At 40.5% G+C, this 22,561-nt stretch overlaps 2 protein-coding genes across 2 annotated transcripts; one reads left to right on the top strand and one right to left on the bottom strand.

Moving 5' to 3' along the window:
• Positions 1 to 1,138: 1,138 nt before the first annotated feature.
• Positions 1,139 to 4,051, bottom strand: LOC139294823 (claudin-4-like). Its single transcript, XM_070916758.1, has 2 exons — positions 3,436 to 4,051; positions 1,139 to 1,784 (listed from the first exon to the last, which is right to left on the bottom strand). The coding sequence occupies exons 1-2, from the start codon at positions 3,909 to 3,911 to the stop codon at positions 1,139 to 1,141; spliced, it is 1,122 nt and encodes a 373-aa protein (XP_070772859.1). The 5' UTR covers positions 3,912 to 4,051.
• Positions 4,052 to 12,607: 8,556 nt separating this feature from the next.
• On the top strand, positions 12,608 to 18,760 carry LOC139294822 (claudin-4-like). Its single transcript, XM_070916757.1, has 2 exons — positions 12,608 to 13,095; positions 16,997 to 18,760. Exons 1-2 carry the CDS (start codon positions 12,608 to 12,610, stop codon positions 17,646 to 17,648), a joined length of 1,140 nt encoding a protein of 379 aa, XP_070772858.1. The 3' UTR covers positions 17,649 to 18,760.
• The last annotated feature ends 3,801 nt before the right edge of the window (positions 18,761 to 22,561 follow it).

Raw genomic sequence — 22,561 nt, 5'->3', positions numbered from 1 at the left:
AGTGTCGTATTGTTTTTCTTGTCAGACTGGTTTCAACTGAAAATGTCTGTAAACAAAGAGAAAGCCATTAAAGAGGTTCAGGATATATCAACTTGACAAGACTTGGCAGATGTGCTCTTACTGGACAAAGTGTAAATATCCATTCTTTGGAGATATAAAACAGTTCCTTAGCAACATGAATCCAAGCATACACAGCGCACTGTTGTCTCTGGCAGTGACGTCCATTTTACTCAAGACAGAAACTGTAAATTACCATGTTAATTCAAGGGCAGTCGATTTCAGCATGGCAAACATCTCAACCAGATACAGTAAATTCCCAGGAGTCTACTCCCCTGAATTCCTGAATGCCTTATCATGAGTTGAAATATCACGGCTATTGAGAAGTTCAGTTTCAGTTTTATTACAGTGTCTGCAAGTGCAGAGTGAACATGAGAGAGGAAGAAGTCAGGAATAGTATGAACAAAGAAGCTTTATTTCTGACATTTGAAAAGCAAAAGTCCAGCAGTGAGTTTTACATCATTATACAGATGAATAAAAACAAACTTAAAATGAGCTGCATTCATCCAAAATGGTTGTTTTTCACAACTTCTCTGGGCAGTAGTCTATACAATAATTGAAAATGATTAGAGCATGTTATAAAGACTGTCCGTATTCACATTTATTGCATCACCACATTAAATCTAAGTCTTTATGAATTAACTCCTGATATTAGGTATTTTGTTCGTAATAATTACATTGTTTCAAAGAAATGTTACAGGTTTTCAGCCCTTATATTCACAGAACAGGAAGTATATATTTTAGAAAAAGAAAAGGTATTTCCATGTGAAAACTGACAATTGGCAGTGTATGTTAACATTTGATCTGGACACAATGAAAAAAAAGTTCAAACACAAGCAAACAAACCACCAGATTTTACTGTGATGTCTTTCGTTACTTTAATGCTCCAAATTGTTTATTGAGTTTAAAAAGTAATTAAAATTTTGAGGTATTTTTTCCTAATTGACCAAATATACAGACATACGTAACATTTTTGAGCCCCTAAAGAAACAGATCCTTTTGCGCAACCTTTTGGTGTGAACATAAACAAACTTTAATGAAAATGTAGAGACATCGTATGCTGCACTTCCAGCCCAAACACTCACACGTAGTCAACGTTTGAAGATGCGTTTCTTGTCGGAGCGAACTTGGCAGGTATGTAGGGTCTGTCATCTTTCGGGGGGCAGTTGCTGCAGAGCAGGCCTCCCCCCAGCAGCAGCAGCCCAGCAGATCCCCAGCCAATGTACAGTGCAGCCCCAAGCTCCCTCCTCTGAGCCGCGATCACCAGGGGGTTATAAAAGTCCCTGATCACTGCATGAGCTGACCACGACACTGGGATCATGATCAGCAAGGCGGCTATTATGAAGATCACTCCAGCTGCGATGCAGGCTTTGGCTTTGGCCACTTCATCCTCCATGCAGTTAGTGCACTTTCCTCCAACCACGGCCATGAGGACGCCGAACACCCCAACAATCACAGAGATGACCACCATGGCCCTGGCGGCCTGCAGGTCTTGAGGTAGAGCCAGCATGGAATCGTAGACCTTACACTGCATCTGGCCCGTGCTCTGCACCACGCAGGTCATCCACAAGCCCTCCCAAATCACCTGAGCTGTGACGATGTTCGCCCCGACGAAAGCAGTGACCCTCCACATGGGCATGGCGCAGGTGATGATGGTGCCCAGCCAGCCGATGAAGGCCAGAAGCACACCCATGATCTGGAGTCCTTGAGAAGCCATGGTTACCCCACTGCAGCCAGGACTCAACTTCTACACAGGAAACCAGAAGAAATTACAGAAATCCTCACGTCTCAAAGATTAAATCACAACAGGGGTTATAATCGCTCTCATATACTCCACTCTCACACCTGCTTGAGGAAGTGTTTGCTGTGCTCTGATGCTCTGAGGTCCCACTGCAAGAAGATAACTGCCTCCCATTGAGGTTCAAACTTTCAGGGTGGAGTTCCTGGGCTCCCAGACAAAAGGAGAAAGCTGAGACCTGATATCACCAACAATTGTTCTCTCTCTCTGTTCATTGTCCCCACACATACAAGCTTTGTTACCCCAAGCAACGCTTGAAGACTGGAAACAATGGCTCCAGATCCCATCTGTGCTCACACACACACAAACACACACAGACCCACTCACACAGGTCAAGCCTTGAGCAAACACGAACTTCAGAGTGTGGGTCAGTATATTCACCTAAGAACAGATCAGGAAGGGCATTTTTCCAAATGAAAATAAAGTTCCTTAATCCAATTTTCATTCAAACAGCAGAGAATTAACCATTGAACAGTTTTTCATTTACAAGACAATTCAAACTGATCACCATACAGTCATACAGTGTTGTATTAACTCTAGGGTTGCAAGTTCAATTAAGGGACTTTAATCATAGCAAAAGATCAAAGCAAGGGGATATGAAAATGTCCTGGAATTTTGATATTTACTCTCTTAACAAATGAACGGTTGGTCCTGTGATTCCATATAAAGTACAAACACATTTGCCTTTAGGCTCACCGTTTCAACAAAGACCAGTTTTTTTTCTGCCACACCTAAACCTGATTTACAAGAAAGTCAGACAATAGATGCTTCTCAAATGCTATGAGGGTATTTTCTTTCTTTCTTTTTTTTAAAGGATCCTTATTTTGATTGTAATGCAGTGAATTGACATATACACATCATTAAATGTGTAAAAAGTAGAATTAATATTAAACACAGAAAATATAATCTAAGTGTAAGACTTTGAGAGACACATTCATTTGTTTCATTTGAAGTTAACTGAATGTTGAATACAGCTGCTATGTGAATGCATGTGAAAATAAAAAGCAAGCACAAGTCATCTCAGATTTGTATTAAAATATTTATTTACAGTAAAACTGGCACATCATGAATCTCATACACATGGTACATAAAAACAACCCACATACAGTATTTTCAAAATAAGACTGAGGTTATAGAATATTTATACTAATAAGAAAAGACAAATTGCTAATATCCATGTTGACAACCATACACATACAAGAAACTGTGATATAAAATTGAATTTCCTCTTTGGGCGTGGTTCCTTTCTAGTTATTTATTCCTTTCAAACACTCATGAGGAGTAAAACTCAGGAATACTTTTTGCTCAAGTAACATCCCAAAATATCAGCACTCACAACCCAGTTGCACTAGTGCATCTGTCCCAGTAAACATTGTTTTGTGGAAGCTATTTACTGATTTCTGGATCTGTTTCAGACATAGTCTTTCCCAGACGTTGGTGCTGAGGCGTCAGATCTGGCAGCTTTGTACTTTGCAGTGTAGGAGTTTTCATCCTTAGGGGGGCAGTTGCAGCAGAGAATCCCCCCTCCGATCAGCATCAAAGCGGCTGCCCCCCACCCGATGTAGAGCGCAGCACCCAGCTCTCTCTTCTGGGCGCTGACCATCAGCGGGTTGTAGAAGTCTCGGATGATGGTGTGGGCCGTCCAGCAGACAGGGACGAGGCAGAGGATCCCAGCGACGATGAACATGACTCCAGATGCAATGCCCACCTTGGCCTTGGACGACTGATCCTCCACACAGTTGGTGCATTGCCCCCCGGCTACGGAGAGCAGGATAGCCAGGATGCCCACCACGATGGCGATGATGGTCAGGGCCCGGGCAGCCTGTAGGTCAGAGCTGAGGGCCAGCATGGAGTCGTAGACCTTACACTGCATCTGGCCTGTGCTCTGGACCACGCAGTTCATCCAAATACCTTCCCAGGAGGTCTGTGAGGTGACGATGTTGCTGCCAATAAAAGCAGTGACCTTCCACATGGGAAGGGCACACACAATAATGGCTCCAATCCAGCCCAGGACCCCCAGAGCAGCGCCCAGGATTTGTAACCCAGCAGACACCATCGTGGACAGCGGATTTGTTCTTCAAATGAAACTTCTTCCTCTTGTCAAAGGTGACTTGAAAGTAAATGCTGTAATTCCTCTCTTGCAGTGACGTAAGCCTGTGGATTGTTTATCTCCTTCTGCGATGGAGGCGAGTCCTCTCTTTGTCAAGTGAGTTTGCTCAATGGGAGAGGAGTGAGAGGAGAGCAGGTACATATGATCTCCTCTCTGAAAGAGGAGTGGCCACGGAGGAAAACAGTCATCAGTCCCTGCTCTTTAGGTCCACTCCCCAAACTCCACAAACCCATAACCTGTTTACCCTCCCCCAACCATCCATTTAACAAAAGAAAACATGTGAGACTGCTTTGCATGTAGCACCACATGCATGATAAAACACAAAATTTTAACACAAAATGAGCATTTTTTTTCATTTTTTTCATTTCCACTTACCCAGCTTCAGTCTCACCTTAAGCAGTAAGGGAGGAGTAATGTCCTGAGTGAGAGATGACTCAGTCTGTTTTGCATGACAATACCTCCAACGAAAACTTCAGACGGACCAAATATGGTCTTGTGCTCCGTGAATTTGCTGTATTACACCTTCACAAACTATGGATGACATGCTGCCGGAGTCAAAATAGATATCCAGAATGTCTTCACTCAACTGTATGCTACTAATTATCTTTGTCAAAGACGAGACCCAAGTGTGGATGGGTTTAGGCAACAAAAGCACTTTGGTTGAAGTTAGGGAAAGATTGTGGTTTCAATTAAATGTTAACAAAGTCGTGTCGCATGCTTTAAGTTACTTTTGATGTTTTCAATATACCATCAAAAGACCACCATCTTTCCCTTAAACAAGCCTTGAGTATCTAAACATGACCATGAAAATGATATCACGCTTTAGTTCTTACGAGTGGAAAACTAATCAGAAATACATTGGCAGTGAACAGTTTGCAGATATCGAAAATGTTTCACATTTATCTCAAACTTATTTGTTGTTGCAAACATAATTTCTAGGAGACAGGGTTGCTTCACTTCAAGTAGTTCAGGTAATTAAATACACTCCACACCGAGGACCTAGCTCCTGCTCCACATGTTCAGTCTGCTTGAGGCAGTAAAAACGGCAGATTTCTCCTTGAAGACGAGACAGGAAGCAGTCACTTTAAACTGTGAAATAGATCATCATTTGTCCACCTGTAAGAGTCGAAACTGTGAAATGCACCTTTAAGACATTCTGTGTTGCCTAGATACGAGAGCAGCAATGTCATCAGACAGCGCCTCACATTTCTTGTTTTAGTTGAGCGCACCTGCGACAGACGGACGGATATTGACGAGCTCCTGTTTGCTTTTGCCTCTCAACTCAAGTGTAACGTTAGGGTCACATGTGGCCACTGCATTGTTCATGTATGATAAAATAGTAGCCGTACAACCAGGCTTTGTAAGGTTGATGTGTATGGTAGTAATAAAGGACGAGCATTTTGGAAACCCCAGTACCAGTGTGGCTGTGAGTTTTTAATCATTGTCTTCTTCTGTGCTCTCCAAGCTACCTCAACCAAGAAACGCAGACCCAAACACACCTCTCTTGAAACTGTCTGTCTTCCAGGTCAACCGTTCTAGCTTTACAATTACACATCGTGGTGTCGGTCACAATAAATCAAAGTGCTGTTGATCATAGTGTTTACGTTGACAAGCTGCACCTCTTGTTAAATGTGACATAAAGAGCCATGTGTTATGCTCTGGCCTTGCTAGAAAATTAAATGATGACTGTAAAAGACTGAGGAGGAAATGAAGGCCAGATGTAACCATTAATCCATGTGAAATTGTCTGGCAGGCTGAATCTGTCCCCTGATAGTTTGAGACCCCTGATCTGTAGTCCCATTTCACTTGCACTTTGTGTACTGTCTTTCCTTAGTTCGATCACTAAGGACCCTTCACACCCTCTTCACTGCTGCTTTCAGCTACTCCCTCTGGCCAAAAAGAAAAACGCTTTCATTCCCACTGCAATATCCATTTTAAACAAGGCCAAATAGACAGTCACTACTTTTGTTCTTAATGCAGCTTTTCACACTTGCTCTTCTTCATTTATGGAATTGTTTGTGTTTTAGTGCAATTTTATGTGTGTCTTTCATGGGTGTCTGTTTTTAGGTTGTTTGTGCGCCCCTAACCTATTACAAATCATCATTACATGACAGACAATAAAGTTTTTTGAATCTTGGATCCACACACACCCAAACTAATCTTCTTTGGTTGTTTGTTGAGGTTTTGTGATGTGGTGAACTTACAGCCCTGAGGCCAGAGGATGGCACTACGTGGAACTAAAACTCTTTATTGATCCCCGGGGGGAAAAAACTGTGGAAAAAACATCCACATGTTGCTTCTGATAACAGCCAGAACATATTTACATATGAACATATTTATTCATTCTTGATGACTCTCTTTGTGTCATTTACCAACAACTTTCATCTCTAACACTCACAGTGTTGATCAGTGTGTCTACATGTCCACAATATCAAGTCTTGTTTTAAGGGTCCCCAGTGCTTTTTTCTGTGTAAAAAGCAGAATGATTAATGTGCTTCAGTGTAGCTGTATTCAGTATTGTAGTTGGTCTTCTTCAGTTCTCAGTACTCTCGTCGACTGGTGTGTACACAGATGGTGAAAAGCCTCACACACATTGTCACATACTTGCAATTAAAACGTATTAATACGGAGACACAATGTGCGAGGCATGTGACAAAGGTCGACCCTCCCACAAGAAATCAGACACACTACAGGGGTGTCATGAAGGTTACACTCTCTGGGGTTAGATTATGATAGAGTCCATGAAGTGGTACACAACTGAAATTACATTTCTTAAAAGAACAAATAGGATTTATTGGGAACAAAATAATAAAAAATGGAGAGACCATGTGAAATAAAGGCTTTGAGCTCTGTTATGTTCAGTCCGTGTGTGTGTTCTGTGAATCAGACTGAGGGCTGATTGTAAGTGTGAACATATAAGGTTTTTTTGTTCAGAGGAGATCACAGGAAAAGAGCTGGATGTTTATGTGAAATTGATGTGGGCGAAGTGGAGAAGGGCGACAAAGAGGGGTCGTTGTAAGTGCAAGTGCTATGATATACGACATATTTGACAGGTCTGGATTTTGAAACTTCTAAATGTTGTGACCCTGACATGAAAGAAAACTGTTGAACTCTCTGAAGTTTGGCTCTTCTGTCTGCTATTCACTGCTCTGCCCAAAGGGAGGCAGCAGCTTCTACTTTCAAAACGTCTCTGTCATTTTACTGTGTGTGTTTCTGTGTGTGTACATTTGGTGGAGTAAACACTTGAGCCATAATCTGAAACAGACTGATATCTAAATCCTATCCTTTAAAAAAAAAAAATACCGTCAATTTAGTTTCATGCAGTTGGGTGTGAACTTCTACATTTCATTTATATTGCCATGATGCAGCAATAAAACACACTTGGGTTTTGTTTGGTCTACCCTGGAGCTTTCTATGCACAAAGAAAAATAAGTTATGGGATGTCTGGGTGGTTGTGAACGTGTGGCATCTCCCACTGCTCAAGGAGCTTTTAACTTCAGTTTTGAACGTGCCCATAAATCTCTAAGCAGCCATTAAATCCAAGGCTCCCATCCTCGTTCAAAGGACTTATTACTTAGTAACTGAGAGTCCGCTTATAGAGCGGTATCGCCACCGACCAGTGACCTAATAAAGGCTGCCAGTGGAAATCCCCGTCTTTCTTTGAAGCGGCCAATTTTAAATCAAAGGCTGGTGATTGGTTAAAAGATATTTCAAAAATAAATACTGGTATAAGAGTGTGGTTTTGACCAAAAATATGAATATTTAAATATGGGTGTAACATGCTTACGAGGTCCTCTCAGGCCAACAGTTTCTATAACATTATACTGCCACTAACTCATCTTGAAAGACAGTTTAAAAGATTGCTATCTTTAATATGATCAAAGAGGAGGTGTTTCAGTTTCTATGGTACTTATGCACAAGTTTCACTCCTGTGAACTGTGACCGGTGTGTAATCTTTCCCCTCCGGCAACAAAATAATTTTTCATTGTTTTACAGACTTCCAAAATGAATGTAATTTAAAAGAAAATTCAAAAAGCGATCCAGTCAAGTATGAAAGCAATGAACTACACAGAATCTTATGACCAAGTAAAATTCTGTATCACTGTATTTCTTAAATCAAGAAATTCACTGTTACTTAATCATGTTTTGAAGTGTTTCATGACCATATTTATGTGTGTTACAGCCATCCTCACCTTAGCAAAAAACATCAAAGTACAGCAGAAGCGATTGATAAATGATCGTTGAACTGTTAATGAGGTAACGGACAGACACCTTGTATTATACATCATGTGTATTTTACATCTTGGTGGCTTTTCTCCCATTTTACACTGCACTAGCTGAAACGTCACACTGCGCAGATGTTTTGATTACAGCCAACTTAGTTAAGTTTTAGAATAAGTTTAGATGGTGCAACTGAACACAATGGTGAGTTTAATGTTTAGTGACATAAAAGCTAGTGTCAACTTTACACTCAAATTTAGGAACAAACTATGCTCAGTTGTCTATTTTCATGTCATCAGTTTATAAAGTGCCTTCAAAGCTTTTAACATAGTCTTTAAAAACTAGATTATTTACATTTATGCTGACTAAATAACACACCACATACTCACAGTTAACTTTTGTCCCCCATCAATGTTTTTGATTGAGAGAAAGATATATAGTGGGTCAGATCCAAAGCACATTTAAATCACTCTCCTGAAGATGATCCTGTTTATATTTGAAACACTGAAAGAAAACATGTGAGGTTATGGACAGAAACCACAAATAACACAACCTTATATGTCTTATATGACATGTCATGTTATATGTTTTGTACCTTTACTTCAGATTGTTAAAGCTCTTCCAGTAGAACAGTATCAGTACTTTTTATAACTGTCTTTCCTCTTTATTTAGGTTTCTATTGAAGAGGTTCTTGGATGTTATAACCGATACCCCCACCCAACGCGGATATTACGTTGAGTGACGGCCTAACCCTAACTGTCGGCATATCTCAAGGAGAGTAGTCTTCTTACCTGAGGGTGGCTACGTAGATGATCTCAGAGAGGAGCAACACAGGACTTTGATTGGAATGTACAAAATACAACCCAGTTTTATTGGAGTTTTATCAAAAGAGTAATTGAATACAAAATGTTTAAAAAGAAGAAAATATAAAACTTAAAGGAACAAAAGCAATTAAGCAAAAACCAAGTAATAAAGTCTTACGAACAGCCGAGAACCCCAAGGGACCAAAAAGGCAACCGAAGAGAAGCGAGCCCCTGGCCTTTGTTCTGCTCTTCCTTTTATAACCCTTGCCCCCTGTTCTTGGGGGTCGGAGATCCATAAAAGGTCTACCTCTGAAAAAACATCTTAGCTATTGGGTAACAACACATGAGATCACAAAATACATTTTCCATACTTTAACAAAGCACGCTGCAACTTGAAGAGAGAGGGGGGGAACGGGTATGACTCGGACACAACACAGGTGGATTGCTCAACACTATGATCAGTGGGTTGGCAGTAGATGCAGACTCATGCACATATGCTATCTTCCCTTGGCAGTTAACCAAATAGTTAAATCTGTTATTCCTGCAGTTGCTCTCTGAAATACTGTCTCCACACACCCAGTTGGATTTGATGATTTGTGTGTTTTCTCTGCAGCTAGAGAGGAGAAAGAGCTCACATTCTTACAAATCCACCAACGCACACAAGGAAACAACAGGGAAATGGATAATCCCTCTGCAAACTGAAACTCATTTATCAATTCTCATGAGAGATAGAGCCGTCCAGTGAAACTCTAACCTAACTGCACAAATCTACTTCCTTGGACAAAATGTATGAGGAGTTGTTACAGTATTTATAAGCAAAGAGCTGTTTCTGTAACATGAAAATGAGCTTAACGTTCATGTAAATCCAGGCTCCCTGGGCTCTAAATATGTTGTGAAGTGGTATATTTTACAACAAATCAATCAGCACTTCAGACTGTTGTGGTGTTGGTCTCACTGACAGCTGTTTTCATGGTTAGAAAAACATAAACTAGCCTATTAGAGCTTTGTAGGTGGGATTAAGAATGGAGATGTCATCTTCCTGAGTCAGAGCCAGAAAAATGGCGACAGAAAAAAATTGCAATGAAAACCGCAATAAGCATGGAAGAGATCGACACAGCTGTACAGGCTGTTGTACATTGACTTACAGAAATAGCAAATCTTAAATCTTCAGTTGGCATCATATCACTTGCTAACATGATGTGACAGTGGTCATGTGACTGCATATATACTGAGCTTTGTAGCCTTTTTTAGCTGATTGTTTTGGTTTTCTTTGTTCAGTCTGACTCCTTCATCAATTGCTGGCAGCAGCTGATTTCAGCAAAAAAGCTTTAACAAACCGACTGCCCGACCTGCCAAGCACCAAACAGAAGACAGACAAAGTTAGCAACTAGCTGGTAGCATTTAGCAGCTACATAGCAAGATATTTTCCTCAAGAGTTGGTGGAAACCAAAAAAAGAGATAAAAGAAGAGTGAATGTTGGACTTAAATTTGTCAGGTGGGGAAGAAACAAGTCTCCAAATGAATGCTGCTTTTGCTGTGTGTAAATACAAAATTGTTTGCTTTAAAAAAGACAATAATGTATCAGGGCTGTGTCTTTGTCACTACCACAACCCAGCTTGCTGGAAAACACACTCTAGTGCTGCTGTCAAGCAGATTGCATCAAATATTTCTTGTTTAAGCATGCAAACAAATAATTTGATAGTACTGACAGTCAGATATGATTTCAATTGTTGGTAGATTGTTTGTTTCCTTCCTTAATACCAAGATAACCTCAATGAATTGCCTTTTATAAGGCTTTATCTTATCACGGTTACTGGGTTAGCCATTCTTTAGCATACATGTTTGACTAATAATGAAGTGTGATAATGTGTGCACATATACAAGATAAAAGGGTGTCAGAGTGTGATAGTGGCATTGTAGTGAACAAATCTATGCAGACACACGGCACATGGACCTGGTTTAAATTAGAAACCAGAATCCATGTCACCACTATCTAATTGTCAAGGATCATCCCAAAGTTGAGAGGAGCCATTAGTTTATGTGATGCAGGATTGAACAGCATTGTACCTTTGTACCTTGTTATTCCTGTGGAAACTGGCTGATCAAAGACAAACTCATGTTAAGAAGTTTAAAATGGATGTCTGGTGATAGTCTATATTTCTCTAATAAGTGATCAACTACCAAGTAACCTCCATTGTTTTTGTCATCCGCACATACACTGTTGTGCTGCTGTAAATACTAGCGCACCAAACGTGTATTAATCCATGACGGAAAATAGTTCCCAACAAATACACATTTTACTCTGGTTTGACTTATGTTTGTTAGAAACTACAACGCCCAGCTGTTTTAGGAAATTACTGATTACCTTTTTTAAATAAACTATATATCTGTGATCCTTTTTTTAAAGATTTATACCTTCAATATGTACCAATGGTCTTGGAGCTGTGTGCCACAAACAGGGAAGGGAGGTCAGAAACTAATGAAAGACCGAATAACACATTGGTTTTGATCTTGGGACTCATATTTCAATTTAGCTTTTATGAATTTATCGCACAGTTGTAGTTTTAAAGTTCATGTATACTGTAGTTTGTGTCATAAATTCACCCAAACATAAAAACAAAGAGATTGTTTGCTCCATTTTTCGAAGCTGGCTGGTTCACAGAAGCCATGGTTACATATCTATAAAATGTATTCTCAGCATTTCTAGTTTATCATGAACAAGAATTACTGTATGATTAGCCTAGATAGACTGTGTGACCCAGTGGAAATGAAACAAGTTCCTGCAATAAAAAACGAAACATGTTTTAGTCAAGGCCATAAAGACGCAAGGAGGACAGATAGAGAAAGCCTGCTAAGATTTAATCTGTGCTGAAGTTCTCTTTTTCTGTTCCTCTATCTTTCTAAAGCACTGTTCCACTCTATGCAAACAAACGCATACACATACACACACACACTGGATACACGCACACACTTACACACACACACACATCTCAAGAATACATGTTTGTATATCTGTTACAGTCTCATGTGGTCACCTATCAACCACATAACAAGCTCTGCCTTGGCCACTCATTACCTCCTGACAGCAATAAAGACAACACGCCCAGAGCTACCATGGGCAAAAGGTTAAACCATAAAAATACTCTTTATTTGAAAAAGGCACACACACCACCCAGGTGGTAAATGAGGCCAATGCCCAGGACTCACCTGATTGGCTTAGTTTGGCGAGTGATGTCATTTCTTAGGAGGGCATGACCAGTTAGTAATAAAACAATTCACAGATAAGGGTCATCAACTCCTTACGAGCGGCAGAACACAGGAAAACAGCATGTGAGCGGACACGTACATGCAACGAAGAGTTTGAGGAGGAAGTACACTGTGACAAATCGGCTCTTCTAGATTCAGCAGCAGATGCAGCTTGAGGAGGAGGAGGCATACCTGGTGGGAACGACAGTTGGCTAAGAGGACCAAATATCAAGAAGGCCTTCAGACATTTGCTGGAAAATAAATCAGGAAAGGGAAGCAAGGGAACCCGGGAGAAAGAGAAAATTCAATAAAGGTGAGAGGAAGGACAAAAAAAGAAGCTTTTCATCCAAAGAGGGTACTTCTGGGTGAACGATGGTGTCTTTTGGACTTGAACTGGTCGGCGTCATCCTGTCAGTGCTCGGCTGGGTGCTGAGTGTGATCAGCTGCGCATTACCGATGTGGAGGGTCTCGGCTTTCATTGGCGCCAACATTGTCACAGCTCAGGTGTACTGGGAGGGCCTGTGGATGAGCTGCGTGTTCCAGAGCACGGGGCAAATGCAGTGTAAGGTCTACGACTCCATGCTGGCCTTACCTCAGGACCTGCAGGCCGCCAGGGCGCTCACCATCGTCGCTATCATCGTGGGGGTGGTGGCTCTCCTCATCGCTATGGTGGGAGCGAAGTGTACCAACTGCATCGAGGATGACGGGGTTAAAGCCAGGGTCATGGCCGCTTCCGGAGGGGCGTTCATCACAGCAGCTCTGGCCCAGCTGGTGCCCGTTTCCTGGTCAGCACACACCATCGTAGTTGAGTTTTACAGTCCACTCATCCCCTCTGGTCAGAAGATGGAGATTGGGGCAGCGTTGTATCTTGGCTGGGCCGCCGCAGCCCTGCTGCTGATTGGGGGTTCCATCCTCTGCTGCAGTTGCCCTCCACAGGAAGAGAAACCAACGAGGTACAGCGTGCACCCTCAGAGTCGCATAGCATACTCCGCCGCACCGAGGTCAACCGCTCAAAGCTCCTACAACAGGAGGGACTACGTGTGAGGGAAGAGGACAGGACCGAGGATCAATCAGGAAGAAGACTATTTTCATGTGTATCCTGCTTATTTGTACATCGGGAAATGTGTAGCTGAATAATAATTACATTGGTTTAACTGGAACCAATTGTTCACTAGAAAACGATAAAAGAGCCAAACCAGGTAGTTTTAGCAGATATTTAGGACTATAAATGTGTGTAAATATTAAGTTTTTGATAATATATTTGGAAGCTCTATACAAATGTTTTATGGTACTGTTTACAATTACCATTGGTCTCAAGCAAGCGGGGGATAAGATCAAATTTAAGAAGATGTGACCAAATATGGTAAGAGAAGTTTGAGTGGTCAGTTCAGCAAGGAGACTTTATCCCATATATATTTATTATTTGTGCTTGTAACATTTATGTTGTGAACGTTCATTGTGCTGATCATTGTGTACATATCAGGTATCATACTGTCAACTACTGTACAGCAAATAGAAACACTGTTGTGACTGTAATAAGTTTTAATGGCTTTTTTTCTTGTGGGATTATTACAAAATACAGGCATAGGCTGAGTCACAGATGAGAAATATTGTACAGCCGACTTTCGGCTCCAAAGCAAGGTCAACATGGCGGAGTGGACTTTAAAAAGAATGACGGAGGTTGTGTAGAATGAGCATTTGTCATCTCTATCACATTTCAAAGCGCATTATGTGGCTATGTTTAGACATTCTCTACAGAGGATGATGCTTTTATATAACATGTCTCTTGTTGTTTTAATAGTGTATGTGTTTGCCAAAAATCGTTTTATTCAAATGTTTATGAATGCAAATGTTTTGTTTTTAGATCTACTGAAATGATTATGATAACTTAAATGACAAAGTAATAAAGATCTTCACTGTGGAACATTATGTGGGTCTAATTTATCCTGGTTTGAGTTGACAACCATTAAGATGATCAGTAAATGTTTAAATACTTGGCATGAGGGAAAAGGCTCATATGATAAATAGTGATTTGATTCCATATACTGTAGAAATAAAAGTGGAAATTCAAATTAACACAAATTAACATAAAATAAGAGGATGAAAAATAAGTAACATGAGCACAATATTCAAAAACTGAAGAATTTCTTGTATGTACTTGTTATTACCTTCTTGGGTTTTTTAATCTTTGATGTACTTTTACAACAAACAAGTTGCTGACACTTTCCCCACATACGTCAGAGTTGTATGTGGGAGAAATCTGATGTGATGGGAAGTCCCTTCTGTTTGGTTTCTGACTCAGTGCACCACAGATACCAACTTTTTCCTGGTTTGAATAGTCAAATTATCCCTCTGTGTTTCGGCAGGTGTGCTCACGTACAGTAGAGCAGCCTGTTAATTCATCAACGTTACTACACATGACCTCTTTCTGCCCCTCTGAACAACACTGAATAAAAAAGACGCAAGGAGCAAAAAAAAAATTTTCCTCTTCTGTGAATATAAGTTACCCCCACCAAATGGTAACACCCAGTGGTGGGAGAGGTACCTTTACTTACTTTACTACTTACTTTAAGTAAAAGTAAAAATACCACAGTGTGGTAAAGTGCTGCAGTAAAGTAAAAATACAAGATTATTAGCATTAAAGTACTAAAAGTAAAAGTTATAATTATGCAGCTTGGTCCATTTCAGAATATTGTATTTCATATTACTGGATTATAATTATTGATGCGTTAATGTTGCAGCTGGCAAAAGTGGGGCTGATTTTTAATACTTACTACTAGGTAGCTTGTGAATTTTCCTCCGGGATCAATAAAATCCTGTCTTAACCTATAATAATACATCATCATAATTTATTGTGCAGCACTTGAGTAAATGCACTTAGTTACTTTCCACCACTGGTGACACCATCATATAAACACATATAGGTGTGTCTTAGTTTTAACATGCATTACTCCACTATAATAATAACTCACATGGTTTAATATGGGAAAACTATTTTTATTAATTGACAAGAACATCAGCTCCGATTCTGTCAATGCTTCTGCGCTTGTTTTGGTAACACGAGCAACTGGTTAACACAGGTGTACTGATACAGGTAGCCTACAGGTCATGGCTGTTATCTCAATAGTAATGCATGAACTGATGTTGTTACATAAACACAAGAAACTGACTGATAAAGATGCTCACGATGGAACAACAAGCAAACCTCCCCCATTGTTCAGCCCTCGGGTTTGTTTATATGTGTTGTTTATATATATATATGTATATTAGTCCATACGCCATAATTGGCGTGTTGTGCCGTCTTCTTGACAATGGCAATTAGGTGTATTTTGTAGTAATTCCAAGACATTTCCTGGAAAGGACTATATAAATTGGTACTAATCATTTGGAGAACGGGGAGTTGTCAACAAGCATACAATCGAACATATTTGCACAATAAAGTTGCCGATAATAATTTCATAATGAATTAATATTTATTACAGTTTAGATGGAGCTTTTTACCCTGCAATTAGTACAGACATACATTTTTAATGTAATATAAAGCATTAGCCAAACATTTTAATTCCCGACTGATCATTATCAGTCATCTATTTTCTTAACTTAATATAGTTAAGTATGACTCTCCTGAAAGTCTAACTTCACTTGTGATATTTTATTTTTCTAGAACAAAAAAGACAAATCCTAGTTTTCTGAATGTAAAGATTCTAATATCCTGGCTGCGGGCAGCAGGACAAATCTTTTTTTTTCTTCTTTTTTTTGTCCACTGATCTTTTTACACAGTACACTCAACCACATGTGTGTCCACAGATATTATTTGGTCAAAAGTTTAACCGATACTGAGAAGATCCCGCTGTCTGTATGCTAAAGGTGTCTGAGAACCGGCCTATTATGTTTTTTCTCTGCTCATATTTGCTCTGGGTGCAGTTATTCCGGTTTCCAGACGAGCTTTGGGATTGTTTTCCTGACACCGAATCCTGACTGTTTAAGAAACCCCCACTGGACTGGAACCAGGAAGTAACGAAAGATCAATAATATCAGAAGGATAGTCTACTTATAGTCTGAGTGTGTGTTTGCACCACTGTGTTTGTGTGCGTGTGTGTGTGTGTGTGTGTGTGTTTAGGTTTCTATGCTTACTCACAACAGGCTTACTCAGTAGCCAGAGGCAGAATCTACCTCTCTGTTCTCCACTGTGGTTAAAAACTGCATGTGTGCAAGTCAGCATTTATGTTTGTTTTGTGACTGATTATTGTTCTCCTTCCTTCTCCACTAAGAGGATCAGTGAATTTATCTGCTCGGAGCTCATTTAACGACCTCGTTTACTTTCCTTTACACCACAGCTTGGATTCACTCACAAGTCCTGGGAGAAAACAGGTGAAGTGTTGATTTTTCTTGGAAGCTAAGAGGCAGCCATTTTACCAGCGACCAACCCCCACCAACCACACACACACACACATCTTCCCTCCTCACCTGCCCTGCCTCCAGCTCCCCTCCTCCTCTATATGTGCACAGGTGCTGGGTTTTTGTTTTATTTTGTGAGGACGGCCTCCTGCTGACATCATCACCAGGGGACTCCTCCTTGCTCCCCTGAGGTATAAGGGATCTCTTGTTTCCGTGGCAGCCTCTCATAGCTACATCACACCCTCTTACAGGTGCTCACATTGAACAACAGAGGAGGAGAGACTCTTTACTGCAATCTGAAGGGTTTTGTTTGTTGGAAAATCCACTATTTAAGTTTTGTTCTGTCATCAGACAAAGAGCCAGCATGTCAATGGGCATGGAGATAGTGGGCATTGCCCTTGGAGTCCTTGGATTTATCATTGCAATAGTGACATGTGCCCTGCCGATGTGGAAGGTGACGGCCTTCATCGGAGCCAACATCATCACGGCCCAGACCATCTGGGAGGGTTTGTGGATGAACTGTGTAACCCAGAGCACGGGCCAGATGCAGTGCAAGGTCTACGACTCGTTGCTGGCCTTGCCTCAGGAGCTGCAGGCCTCCAGAGCGATGACCATCATCTCCATCATACTTGGGGTGCTGGGGGTCTTGATCTCGATCGTCGGCGCCAAGTGCACCAACTGCATCGAAGACGAGCCGTCCAAGGCCAAAGTGATGATCATTGCTGGAATCTTCTTCGTCCTCGCCGGCCTTTTGGTCCTCATCCCCGTCTCCTGGACCGCCAGCGTCGTCGTTCGGGATTTCTACAACCCTCTCCTGACCAATGCGCAGAGGAGGGAGATGGGGGCATCGCTCTACATCGGCTGGGGAGCGGCCGCCCTGCTCCTGATTGGTGGGGCGATGCTGTGCAGCAGCTGCCCGCCAAAAGAGAAGCAGTACAAGCCGCCCCGTATGGCCTACACCGCCCCGCGCAGCACCAGTGCAGGTGGAGGGTACGACAGGAAAGACTATGTTTGAACAGCCCAAAATGTCTGACACATTGAGGATATAATGAAAATTAGTGTTTTTGTGTGTGCGAGTATGTGTATTATTTTTTGCTATCTGAAACCACAGGGTGAACCCCACGAAAAGACTCCGAGATGAAGATGAGTGTACAAATATTAATCTTTCTGCTGACATGTTCTTTTACGTGATGTCTTTGCTCTGCTTTAATTCAGCAGGTGTTCTTTGTTAAAGAGGCTCTCATTTTTCCTGTTTTCCAGTAAAACATCATTTTATTCTTACATGTTAAACTGTGTCCCTCTGAGTACATGTTGTATTTACACTAAAACTTCTGTGGCATTATGTGAATCAGAAAACACCTGCAACTTGTTTGTGTGTGCTCTATCATTAGTTGTTGGCTGGATGGTGTCATGTTTCACTGAAACCTTCAGTTAAAATGCTTCATGTCATTTCACTGACAATGACGAGGAAGAGCCAGCTCTCATTTTACATGGATTTGGTTGTGTGATTGTTCATTGTGTGTGTGTGTGTGTGTGTTTTGCATTTGATATTTGCTTAGGAGAGTTTCTGCTGAGACTGAAACTAAAGATGGATCCATGATATGGCTCCAGGTAACAACTTTATCTTCTTCCTCACAGTTTCACTGTTTGAGGACATAGAATAGACTGTTTCAGTTGACACACAAAGTCTGATTTTTTATGTGCCCAAATGTGTGAGTTTATTTTATATTTCTGTAACATAAATGTATTTGTAATGTATTTTTACACCAAATATTCCACCGTGTGTTGTTTTGTGTCTTAGTTTCAAACATTTTTGTATATTTTATATCCATCATGAGCAACAGCCTGTACAGTCCCCTGTATGTCAAACATACAGGGGACATATAGTGTGTGTGTGTGTGTGTGTGTGTGTGTGTGTGTGTGTGTGTGACACCCTGAGGGAACATGACTGCAGCTGTTGTAGGATGTTTGTTTCCAGATCAGCAGGATGTGTTTTGTGTGTAGAAATTAATCTCCATCTCTTTCAAATAATATATTATATCAAAGATTTTGTGTTCAACTTTGGTGTTGCTCAAATACTGTTAAAAAGGCTGATTTATAAAATAAAATGCTTCACTGAATGTTTTATAGTAGTGCTTGAATTTTGAAGATTTTAATAAAAGTCTTGTTAAGAACAATGTGGGGGTTTTTTTTCTTCCTCTGTGGTCAAGAAAGACTGTTTAACCCTTTTCAGTGCGCTAAAAAAAACAATGGGACATCACAAAGCACTTGCTACCAAAACAAACAAGGATGAATCCAAATCAAATAGTTTGAAAAGCTGAAAGTTGGGTTGGGCGTTGGGAGTTGGGTTTCTTTGTTTAGCCAGCGGTTCAGCTGAGTTCAATTCATCTATCGGTTTAACCAGAGCTAAAAAAACTGCAGCCTGTTGAATTTATTATGGAGAAAGGAAAAGAAAGAGAGAACAGGTACAGACATAAAGTCCTCACTGCAGCTCCAGCAACATGTCACAACTGTAAGAACTCACAGTCAATCAGTATTTCCTGTGTGGGGTTGAGGGATGCAGAGTAAGGTGGAAGGAAAAGTGACACCATGCCGGGATGGGCTGTGAACCACTCTGTGACTGGTCGTCCCATACAATCACAAAATGTTCTGAATTCCGCCTCACTTGCCACCTTTCCCCCTTTCCCATGATCGAGAGATAACGATAATTAAATTAAAAAAAAGTTTTAAAAAATTGCAATCACGGCCTTTCTCGGCCAATAAGAAGTTTGTACATTTATATTTTTCAGGTGGTTGAGTTTGAGTGAGAGAACAGTTCATGTTTTTTGAAAGATGTTGTCTACCATTGTGTTGACTGTGTGAAGAGGTTTGAAAAAGGGAACTCAGTTTTGAGAAATGCATGTTACCAGTAGTCATGTTGCAAACACATTTCTGTATTCAGTTCCACTGAAATTTGTCCTGTAAATAAAGGCCAGTCAGCCCACTTCAGTTTTTACCCTTGGTAATATGTAAAGAGTTCTATCTCTATTCCTATCACTGACTTTGTGTTTATCTCACACAAATAACAGTTTGTCCTGAATACTTATTGGTCTTTTAAACCACATTTACAAGACACTATGTTGACACTTGAGCTGTGAACTTTTCCAACAATCGTCCCAACAGTTCTGACAAAACGCTGAATATTTGACAAGTACGAAACTCTTGATTTATGAAGTGTATGTTAACAGGCTGCTGAACAGGATGTGATGAGCAGCAGCTGTCAACATGATGACAATTACAATAAAAAAATAAAAGAGATAAAACAGAGCAGCTTGTTGAACTCCTGATGTGCCAGTGTAATATAAATGTCACATTTGTAAGTTCCAGATGGAAATGATAAACAAATATTGTAAATGACCAACAATCAGAACAGAAAAAAATGTTGTTGTGTCTCGTGGGGTAATGTACAACATGTACTAAGAAAACAGATGAGATTGAGCTGACTGATCAATATGCACAGTCAGGAAATGTCTGAGAGTCATATGAGGGGTTTTTTACCACTGAGTCACAACATTTTACAGTCTTATCTGTACAAAACAGAACCAAAGGTACTTTATCTGCCACCAGGTTTTACCAATCAGTCACACACACACACACACACACACACACACACACACACACACACACACACACACCTTGACATACCCCTGTAATCTCAAAGGACAATGATACAGGTGGGTCAGTGAGTGGAATTTGACCAATTCAACAACAAAATGTCAACAATTATGCTGAAGTGTGACAACCATGCACACAATGCATACATTGAATACATTTGGGTTATGGGCTACTAGTCGGAAAAAACAAGTAATTTGAAGATGTCGCCTTGAGCTTTGGGAAACTAGGATTTGCATATTTCACAATAATGTATAGATTGTTACGCAGGTGAGGGAGAGTGGCAACAAGGACCCAAATGCAGACAGTGGAGGCATCAGGATGATTTCTTTGATGGTCTGGCAAGGAATGAATGGAACTATGCCGGTATATGAACTGAGAGGATGTTGAGGGGGATGAGATGCAGGTGAGGAGGTGGGTGGGGAAGGCCAGGGAACTGCAGAGCAGATGAGGTAAGTGGGAACAGGTGTGTAGACGGGTGGGGCAGTCAGGTGATGGGGAAAGTCAGAGGGCATCTGGTAGATGAATGAAAAATGTCAATCCAGGGGCTTGAGGATTAGGGAGTGTGACTGGAGAGGAGGGACAGAGAGACAGACTGTGACTTTAGATTAAACAAAAGAAAAGAATAATCAGAAATAATGGAAATAGTCATTAGTTGCAGCGTTTATTGTATGGCCGCAAATCAGTGCTAACAGATGCTTCATTGTTCACAAAAAAGTTAGCTAATTTTAAGTATCACGTATGCTTGTGGGCGTGCATGATACAATCAATTCGAGGACCCACTTGTAAAAACACCACTCCACAGCGCTACTAGTGGTCAGCTGCAGCATACATTCAAAGTAAAATAATTCAATACAATATAAAGAAAGAAGAAATAAAACAAGTAATGAGTCATTTCTGTCGATGCATTGAGTATCTCAATGTGAAGGAAATCACTGTGCAGCTGATGGTGATTACTATGAAATGAACAAAGTGAGAACTAAAGTAACTAAAACAAAGACAAGGTCAAAACTTGAATAACGGTTATTGTTCTCTTAGACTCCACAAATGTCAACGACAGCACAGTTGAATGTCAACTTCTGTTTTCAGCAAGAACACGTGAAGTTGACAGGTAGCAGATTTCTCACAAACAAGATGATGACCCGACAGCAAAGTCCAACAGGTACCTGATAGAGAGTCAGGAAAGTATTAGCTCAGGTTATCATTGATTGTTTAACCTCACTGACTGATGGACTGTAAAGTTGTGTAAAGCAGATAAACTATCAGTTGCAAACACTTCAGCAGGCGTGTGTCAATAAATATGCTGTATTTTAGACGTTATTATTATTCATTATGAAGCTTAAAGAACTTGGAAGAGGGGATTAGGCAGTACTGCCACACAAGGTGCAACATATGAAATGAATAAATGAATAAGATGCAAAAACACAATACAAACTTTATTCTTTAATCCTCAGCTGAAGCCCAAATCTACAAATACACAGCAGGATTCATTGTTTTATCTATTACATATAATGTTGCTTTCATGATGAAAATACTTTCTATACTCTCTATTTTGTGTGTGTGTTTGTAATGTAACTTTGCAGTAAATCTTCTACTTTAACATGAGGATTCAGGTCTGGTCACTCTGGAGCATGTTGGGGTCTAGTCAAACCTTCAGTAATTTTCCTGCCTCCCTGTTACTCAAAAAATATCAGATGTCTCCCAGCACCAGAGTCAAAGGCATGAACATGAGCTTGGTATAGATAAACGAGACTTCAGATAAACAAGACTTCAGCACTGTGGTCCTAGATGTTGACAGCAAGGGCTGAAGTCTATGTATGTATGAACTGTCAGAATGTGGTTGTTGTGCACTGATTTCTGTTTTCTGAATTCTGACACTGTTTTCCCTGAAAGGAGGACATTCCTTTCCTCTCCCAGCGCATGATAATTCTGCAGCTTTTATCAGGGAGCTTTGAGCTGCGTTTTATGACTTAATGAGTCCCCAAACTATTTATATCTGTAAATACAGATAAATTGGAGCTCTTGTGAAAGACTAAAATAGCGACTAATTGGACAGAAATATTTTGGTATCTTTTTGGCGGATAAACAATAAATACAGACTGTTTTTATATCAGGATACTGACAACAAATCCTGTCTGTGAAAGAGCTTTCCAGGAAAGACCTTTATTTATGTATATCATTTTTTTTACTTTTCAAAGACAAAATACCGACAACAAAAAAGCACAATATACAAAGAAAAGGTGCCTTTGACTTGAAATGTTTGCAATCTTTTAAAAC

Source organism: Enoplosus armatus, chromosome 13 (genome assembly GCF_043641665.1).
Source record: "Enoplosus armatus isolate fEnoArm2 chromosome 13, fEnoArm2.hap1, whole genome shotgun sequence".
NCBI classification, from domain to species: Eukaryota; Metazoa; Chordata; class Actinopteri; order Centrarchiformes; family Enoplosidae; genus Enoplosus; species Enoplosus armatus.
This window is presented reverse-complemented; position numbering and strand designations above follow the sequence as displayed.